At 41.6% G+C, this 9,505-nt stretch overlaps 1 protein-coding gene across 3 annotated transcripts in view; it reads right to left on the reverse strand.

Moving 5' to 3' along the window:
- The window catches only part of EPB41L4A (erythrocyte membrane protein band 4.1 like 4A), a 121,402-nt gene extending 112,132 nt beyond the window's left edge, over positions 1-9,270 (reverse strand). For 2 of the 3 annotated variants that reach the window (XR_010745788.1, XM_066339111.1), the window contains exon 1: positions 8,719-8,899. Coding sequence is in view for 2 of the 3 variants with exons in the window: in XM_066339111.1 (XP_066195208.1) it covers positions 8,719-8,817 (99 nt within the window). In the remaining variant the exon portion in view is untranslated. Of the gene's footprint in view, positions 1-8,718 lie in introns of all 3 variants that reach the window. The other variant, XM_066339112.1, reaches the window with a different exon arrangement.
- Positions 9,271-9,505: the final 235 nt, after the last annotated feature.

Below are 9,505 nucleotides of genomic sequence, written 5' to 3' on the forward strand. Positions count from 1 at the left end.
ATCCACCAAATAGGAAAGAAGTTTGTCACAACTCTTTTACACTGTGACACTGAGAATCTGAATAAAACTGATGAGCCAAAATATGAACTGTATTTTTCCCCATATCTATCTTGTATTTAAAAGATTAATAATAAACTAGAAATTCAATACACAAATGGGTATTACTACAGATTGAAAATATTTCTGAAACACTACAAATAACCTCTTCTCAGACATAAATGAGAACTTTCAGTGAAATATATAGTATGTGGAAAACAAAAAGGAGATCCGGTAAGTTTTGTCTGGATGACCTTTGTTCTAGCTCAATTTTACAAGATGATCAAATGCCTTTAGTTCTGCAAAGTGTTAAATCATGTGCTTGCCCACATTAACAGTCATGCCAAATTTTACCACTAATTATATAGGGAGACTGCCATTTTCTGTCTTCTGAACCCTTTTCATGGAATTGAGATACAGAAGATCCTTCCTTTCCATTACTAAGAGCCATTCTGTCTCTGACACGCACAAGAAAATTTATTCTTCAGTGCATTCAGTTCTTACTTTCCTGAGAACAGGAAAAGTATCAAAGTGCTGAGCCATTTATTACCAAACTGGCTCTCTGAACCACAAAAATATTTTAACCACACACCCAAAACTTCAAGAAGTACAGGAAGATAGCCTGTCTTTTCTGCTTTATGGACAGCCAGTTGTAACCCTGCAGAGTTTAAAACGTAAATATTGACAAATAAATAAGCATAATGTCCATACAAGTTAGACCCACTTTTCCTTCACATTAATAACTACCTATTACTGTAATGACTTCATTATTTATTTTAAATGTAAGCAGGAGCAGTTGGATTTCACTGAATATAAAGGATTCCTCTTACTAAGCATGACCAATGCAAACACCTGATACGAGTGAGAAATTCCCATTTCTAAGCACCTCTCTCACACCAAGACAGAATTAAAAAGAAATCATGAGGGGCAAGAAGAAAAAAGGGCTTCTAAAGAAGGAATCTTAACAGAACTCTGAGACTTTCAACAACCAAACTTTAACATAACACCCCTACTGCAATAGGTTAATGGTACCTTCAGCCCAATAGGGATTTCCATCCAGAAAGACCAAAAATGCCTATGCGGGTGTATTAAATTTTGGTTGCTACTTCCAATAAAGATGACTTGTGTATCAGTTCAGAGGAAGTTCTCAGGTGTCTTTTTCCTGACTCTGGAAAGGTCTGGCTAGAATCACCATTCACAAAAGGTCTCTTCCCTTTAAAGAAATCAGTGTTTGTGGTCACAAACCAAGGAGAGCAGATAAAGCACTTTTCCCACTTGGCAAAACAGGCAGGTTCTCCTCTTCATACTGCAGCAAAACCAAAGGAGCAGAGTTCTTATTTGCAATGTTTCTGTGGGTTTTCCACTTTTGAATATTAGCACAGGTTGACCTTGAGCATGTCCTTTTGACCTTAATGCCTACAGTGTTCAACCATCCATGACTCAGGATGCAATGGAAGAAGCGGGAACAAAAGTTCAATCAATACTAAAATGACAACCTTCATTTTAAATTCAGCAATTAAATCGGTATGCAGCAAGCAGAAGATCTGATCAAAAAAGGAGCATCTAAAATGTGCACTTAAAAATTCAGTTTGCAAAACTGTATCCACATACTGAAATGTGATTATTCAATTGCAAATATCGCAGTTGTGAAAAAAGTGAAGGTCATATAGCTGATCTATCATGGCAAAATTAAATCCCCTTTAGGAAAATAAATCTAAAAAAAAAAAAACCTGGCAAGTCATCTCTCATCTTTCTAACAAAAATATAGATATTAGTAATGATGCAACATGAGCAATACATAATTTCTCTTTTTCTCCTATGTGTTCAATATCATCTTGAAAACAGATATTTTTACAGCATGAAGTGACATAAAATTTTAGCTTTTAAAGACATTCTTTTTCTGAAGTACCTTCCCAGTTCAGTCTCTTCAAAAGTTCTCCTCATATCATGTGACAATTTTTAGTAGTTTTCTTTTTGGAAGGAAAGGATTGCATTTCTGTAGCTGAATTTTAGTGCAGAATTTTAATGAAATAAAATGAATAACATAAAAAGAAATGATATTTAACTATACTAAATACTTTAATATAAGAAATGCTCAATCCATGTTACATAAATCCAAAACTGTACAATAAAAAAGCAGCCTCATACAGCTTACATGTGCCCTGATCATACTATGAAATTACTGCTCAATGAAAACAGAAGAACAGACACCTCTGAAAATGCTATTACCCAAACCCCAGGCTAACTAAGACATAACTTTATTTAGAATTTAATGGATTTCCTTCTTCTTGTTGTGCTGGTTTCATTAATTTAGTTAAGTGCACTTAAGGAAAATAAAGTGTCTCAGTGTTTGTTCATTTTATGGTTATTCCGTGGGGTATTCAAAATTGCTGGCCTCATCTGTAAAGATACTGGTGATATTAGTAATCTCTTTCAAATCTGTAACAGCAATTTTTGCAGAGGAATTAAGAAAAATGTTCATGAGCCTTTTTGTTCTTTCATTCTTCGTAAACTAGAATTGTGCACTATTTCCATCCATTTTTGGAAGATCAAATAGTGCAAAATTTCACATAAACCATCTGGTCATGAATGTGCAATCAGATGACCATTTTACACCCATAACAGAAATTTAAGAAACACTAGCACCTTTCTGATATGGAAGGGATTTTCAATAACTTCCTTTTTTGTTTACATTTGTTTGCTCTTTTTGCTACAGACAATGTATATGTATAGTGTCTACAACATTAAAGGATTACATGAATATTTATTCACACTTGGAATTGGATGATATTGTCCATGTAATTTTCCTGCTGCTATGGAAAATATTTACACATAGCAGAAAACTTGCTTTATAAAGAAAATAAACTACAAGGTTGAAATCGGACCAAGATTGAAATGGGACTGATCCTTTTAATCAATTCACCTTTTATTAACTATTCTTTTCAAATCAACTAGAGGAATCTGCCTTGGAAGTCTTTATTAATCAATACCAAAGAGGGCAGAGGAAAATATTGTTAAATACAGTTGAATTTTGATATTACAGTTTAGTAATTACTGTAGGTGGTGGACTACCATAGGTGGAAAGCAACAGCAATCTACCTTTAAAAAGATTTTTCAGATTTCTGAAGTAGTGTAACCAGAAAATTTAAAGAATTTCTCACAAAAAGATGCTTTCCTTTTCTAGAAAAATGTAAAAGAATAAACCAGCAGAAATCACTTCCATTATGTCTTGGGTTGTAGTTTAGGATGTATTCTATCACCACCTTCTGTTAATGGCCCATCAATGCCTTGCCCATGGCTTATAGATAACTCTCTCCAGGAGCTATCTCTCTTTAATGGGCCATCAAGGACCCCCTGTAGGACTCATCATCCCATTGCAAGATGCTCTGCCCAGGGGGAGGAGCCAAGCATTCTCACCTGGATATAAGCAGAGATTTGGAACAGTACAAACAGCCCTCACCCACTGGATTCCCAGAGGGCTGGAGATACCAGACCTTTCTACGGGATCACTGCTTCAGGAAGACCACCTCGTCTGGACTGACTGCTTCCATCACCCTGCTCAGGTTGTCTTCTGACTCTGTCAGTGGTTTTTCTTTTTGTATTGTTGCATTTATTTTATTTTATTTTATTTTATTTTTTTCCCTTTTCTTCTCATTAAATTGTATTTCTGACTTAGAGCCTCTCACTTGGTTTGTTTTCAAACCACAATACATGAACATTCCATATTCACAGCAAATTACTACCAATTTGACTTTCAATGCTACCTCTCAAAATAATTAACACAATGTAGTTCTTTCTATTAATAAGATTCTATTCCCTGCTATCAAATGCATTCATTAAGCATTTTTTCCGGGAAAAAAAAATAGATCCCCATCATTCCCAGATTGACTCCTTGGTGTACCTAGAGCTAAAATAGCTTGACGCAAAAGTGCAGCCCACATTTTCTGTATGTACTATATTTTAAAGACAAGAAGTCGGGAACTGCTTAGCTTAACTGGGGACTGAAAAAAACCCAAACAAAACAAAAACAAACACAAAACAAACAAACAAACAAAAATCAAACCAAACAAATGGGAAAAAAGGTAGGGACACAAAGGAAAAATACCAGAATAATCCACAGAAAACTTTCTAAGAAATGGTGTGTTTACCTGCTTCTATAGATCATAGTGAATCCTTTTGCCAATTATCCCATAAATATCTTAACAATATGTGCCATACTCTGATGAACCCACTCATGCTGTTTACATATCCAGTTATTTAGCACAGTTCTTAATATCGGTCGCTCTTTATTTCAAGTTTGCTTTTTATTTTTTTCTTTTAACAACCTTTGGCTAAATTCTCAGTAAATCATCAAGTAAGTGGTATGGTGGCCAGATTACCACTATTAAATGATATTACCTAAGAAAATAATATTACAGAACATATACTTCTCCCAGGAAGACTTTGTGTCTCTTTCTTGTTCATCATTTCTCTTCTAATGAAATACTGCTGTTGACCCATCATCCTTGTCAATCTAAACAGAACATAAAAACTGTGCTCAGAGAGGAATTTCAAGGAGTATACTTCAAAGGTACAATGACCAGATGGCTTAAGACTAGAGAGCTTCTTCACTGTAGAAGTAGCTAATATTTTTTGACATCTTTATTCCAACCAAAGAGATGCAAACATGAAATACAGATGCTTCATAATATTTTTAGCTCCTTCAGGAAAAAACGGGGGGAAAGGGTTCTTAGATTCCTGTAACATACACATTACAAGATGAGCACTCTTTCTGGGACAGCTTATCACAAGTAGGTTTTCAAGGCATTATTTTTTAAGGGACCACAGAGGCTTTCCTTAACCTCCAAAAACAAGTTTGTGCAATAAGACAGACAACTGCTTACAAGGACAATTGGAATTCAGTTCTTAACAGTACCAAAATACATAATGCCCACAACCCCTCAGTCAGGTATCATGTCAAAAGACCACTGACATGTCTTGAGACATCAACAGATGAACTACGGCTTGTACTGTAACATAAAAATGTCTAAGTTATTGTTTAGTCTGTGTGAAGAGAAGACAAAGTAGCAGTCCTGGAAAAGTGAATATTTTTCAGCTGGCAGCTGATTCTTACCACATCTTTAGCAAAAATCCATTTCCTAATTGAAAACTTGAACATCCTTTTAAGAGGAAAAGCTGTCCCCATCTGAGGCCATATACCTTGACTAGACAAACTGTACGAGAACCTGGTAAATGGCCTCTTCAATCCCAAAATTGTTGGGACTAACAACTGGCATCATCTTATTATCTCAATGCATGTACACTCCAGAATATCTCTGTTAATGTACTATAAGGAAATATAAAAATTTAGATTATGAGATACCTGATGGTGTTTCCTGATTACTGAATTCTGATCAGCCTCAGTGCTGGAGAACCAGCTTTCACATTTCCATAGAGCAGTGCTCTAACCTTGAACCACAAAGACAGGCAGGGAGAACAGCAACACAGTGCTGATAATGGCAAAACAAAAACACATACACACACACACAAAAAAAAAAAAAAAAAAACAAAAAAAAAAAACACCACCACCACCCCCAACCTGAGCAGCAAAATTTAGTTTGAGGAACTATACGGAAGAGATCCTCACAAAACCCTCCAGACATGGCCCATGGCTGGTCAGTCACTATCAGCCTAAATAGGGAATGGAAGTTGTTTCCTTGTCTACAACCTTGAAAAGGCCGCTCGACCTTTTTCCATCTCAGCTTCCCCACTTGGGAGCCAGAAGAAAACAAATTCTTTCCTTTCCCTAACAAGCTCTTTGAAGTCCACAGAGAAAAGTATCCCTAAACTGCACTCAAAATCTGTCTTGTCACCTCTGCTCATTGTTTCAATGTGAAGTGCAATTTGAAGCCCACTGTAGTATGAAGAATGCATCAATGAAACTGTAATTAAAAAACATCATGTTCTGATGAGTAGAGTTGCTGCCAAGCATAACAAGCCAGAAATAACCACTATAAAAACTAAGCAATGCATCTGCAAAACTCTCTGGACACAAGTATCTACTTCATATCCAAATCCCTGAAGAAACAAACTTGGCTCAGATTCCTAGAGGGCACTGCCTTCACCCTTCAAAGCAAGTAGGATTATACCCACTAATATCAAACAAGTATACAGATAGCAAAAAAAAGCTGTTGAGCTGGTTTTTATTTCTAGCAGACATGCATCTGCTTGGGGGAAAACAGAAGAACAAAGCTGCTAGTATAACCATTTAAAAACTTTGCTCCTGTAAGAAATCAAGATATGCGAAAGAATACTAAAAGCTTGTTTCCCATGTAGCTCTGAACCAAATTAAAAGTGAAAATTACAAAAGGAGAATCCCATCAAGAATCTGTAGATCTAAGGTTGTTTTAAAATAAAATACACAAGAACTTTTAAAACCTATACCAAGGTGCCAAAGCTGACGTGCCAATTTAAAAGAAACTAAAAATTAAAAAAACAGTAATAAAAAATTACAAGTCTCTGCATTTGCATGAGTACATTTTAAAATATTTAAAATAAAACATTTGTATGTCAAGGTTAAAATGACAAAGCATGACAGAAAATGACAATTTTCTTTTTGTTTCACTAGGAATTAATAATATAACACCACTGGAAAGCTGCAGAATAACAACAACATGAATATACCCTGAGCAGTCTAAAATTACAGAAGCCAGGAGTGACTTGAAAAAGCCATTTCTGCCGTTCTCCAGCTGAGAAGTAGACCAGGTCACAGAGGTGAAGGCTCACCCAGCAAAAAGCAAACCAGCAGCTACCCTTCAGCTGGACAGGAGCTGCTCTTCATGCACAGCTGCACAAACACTTGTACAGGTATAAAGGCAAGTGAGGGCACCATGGTGGAAAACCACTGGCTAAGAGAGAGCTCTGCAGTTCCTTTCTTTGGATTTTCAAAGGCTCATGGAGCTACAGCACTGGCATTTGGCTTCACCGTGTTCAAACTTAATCTTAAAATAAAGAAAAAGAAAACACAGAGAACAGACTGCTACAATAAGGGAGATTCTCCCTTCCCTAAAGTGTCCCACTCTGTAGTGTAAGTGCCTATGCCAAAATGTTAACGAACTTTTCCTGTCCGATCCACACACTGTTCCAACTGATTCCATGACTGTTCTGTGGTTAGGTTCAAGAACGACCAGGTGAAAGGGATGAAATATTCAGCATTGTACCACATTCAGATCACACTAAGAATGGCAGGAAACCACGCCCTCATGTTAACCTAAATAGTTCCCAAGACTGCAAGTCATGCATTCTTGGAAAGAAGTTACATCTTCAGACTCTTTCTTTCCCATGGGACACTAATTTTTATCAGACAGTGCACAAAGCCTTCACTTTCAGGCTTTAGTTTCATTAGACTAACCATAGGACTATCTTTGCAGATTACTCTCTTAACATACTTCTATGACTGCACATTTACTGCACAAAAGCACATACGCATGCATAATATACCCACATCTGCACACAGAATGCTAAGGGTTTTCAGAACTGTCTAAACTTAGACTTCAAAGACCCTACAGAGGTACTGAACTCCAGCATCACCGTGATTTGCTTACTCCTCTGTGCCAAGCATGGATTTATGAGCCTATCCGCAGGCAGTTGATTCAGCAAAGCTTGGAAATTCTGAATACCTGCAGACCTGGTAATACCACTGATTACACTTGAAAATATATCGTTCAATGCAAACTCCCTCGCCCACTACCTTTCAGAGCCTCCTTTCCCCAGTTGCTTCACCAAGCTTCACTCATTCAAGCTAAAACATAAAGGCATACAGATTTTTATTCTTTGGAAGTCTTAGGCAATATTCGTCAGCCTTCTCCAACAATAAATTTTAGAAGGACTAATTTCTTTCTTTCTTTCTTTGTGTTTTCTCTTTTTTTTTTTTTTTTTTCCTTCTGATACCACACTGAAACCACGTTTTTACATCACTAATAAATTAATGTTCCCGGCTTTTGGAACAAGAATTTCAACCGTCTGTGACATGCCATCAGCTATCATCAGGCTTAACCAAACAGGACCAAGTTAAGGGCCTTTCCAAAAATCCCAGTTTTCACACGCTCTCTCAGGGCTCATTAGCGCTTGGCAGACGACTACTTTGAAGAGTTCATCCTTGCTAAGCGTGCTGCAGCGGCGCAGGAGCTATTCCCACCGGCCGGGCGACGGGACACCGGCTGGGGACGCGGCTGGACCTTCACCCCTGCGCTCGGGAGCCGGCCTTTTCCCGGGAGAGCGCGTCCCAGGGCGGGCACGGCCCAAGGCACAGAGAGCGAGGAGCGACTAACCACGGCCGCCCAGCGCGCCGTGCACACAGCCGCCCTCTTCTCTTTCCATTTGGCGTGGCAGGTACAGAACAATACCTCTGCGCCGAGCGTCCCGAGTGCCACGGGGTGGTCGGCACCTGCTCGCTTTAAGTCACTATCTCGATGTGGAGCCACCCAGAGCCACATCTGCCCCACCGGCGCGCGTCACCCTTATCCATCTGTCCTCTGCGCCACCGTAAGCAAAGTTACGACGTTATTGCTTCGCCTTCCGAAACCCCTTTTTCCGGCCGCCGCCGCCCTCCCGGCTACTGCAGCGCAGTCGGGAAGCGACCGCCGCCGGGCAGACCCGCGGGCTCTCCCGCATCGCACTCCGCAGCCCCGCCGGCATCCTTACCTTGATGCCCTGCTGCTGTGTGGTCAGGGTCAGCTTGGACTCGTCCAGAAGCAAAACTTCGCAGTAGAATTCCTCCTGGACCGCGCAGAAACAGCCCATGCCTGCTGCGATGGCCGGGGACGGGGCGGGGAGGCGAGACGAGCCCCAGACGGCGGCGGAGAGGGGCTGAGGCGCAGCCGGGTCTGGGCTGCGCCCGGCTCCGCGCCCCGGCTGCGCGGATGTAGCCCGGCGGCTGCTAGGGCGCAGCGCCCAGCCCTGCGGGGCGGCCCGCCGCCATCCCGTGGAACAGCCTGGACGGGGCTGCCGGGCTCGCTCTGGGGGAAGGGAGAGGAAAAGACCGGCGGCTTTTTTAGGAAGGATCCCAAGGCACAGCCCTCGTCCGCGCCCGGCTGTCACGGCGGTTCCCCCGCCGCTGCCCCCCTGGGGAAGTACCAAGCCTCCCACCCGCCTCGTCCTCCGCCCCGGCTGCGCACTACTCCGCGCCTCCCCTTTGTGTGCAGGAGCTGGCCCGGGGAGCGCTCTACGCCGCCGCAGCCGGGGTGTGGGGGTGGTCCCCGCCCGGCCAGCGCCTTACCTCCGGCCGCGGACCCTGAGGGCGGAGCAGGGCGGTGACAGTGCCCGGCCGACGCGAGGCTGCCTCCTCCGGCTGCCCGCGGCCGTGCGGAGGGGCGCCGGCCGCGCTCGTCTCCTCCCCGTCGGGGGCGGAGGGATGGAGAGAAGAGAGCCCCGGCGGCCAGGCAGCGCCAGCCGCGTCCTGCCGGTGGCTGGGCAGGGCCCCCCCGGGGCG

Source organism: Sylvia atricapilla, chromosome Z (genome assembly GCF_009819655.1).
Source record: "Sylvia atricapilla isolate bSylAtr1 chromosome Z, bSylAtr1.pri, whole genome shotgun sequence".
Classification (NCBI taxonomy): Eukaryota; Metazoa; Chordata; class Aves; order Passeriformes; family Sylviidae; genus Sylvia; species Sylvia atricapilla.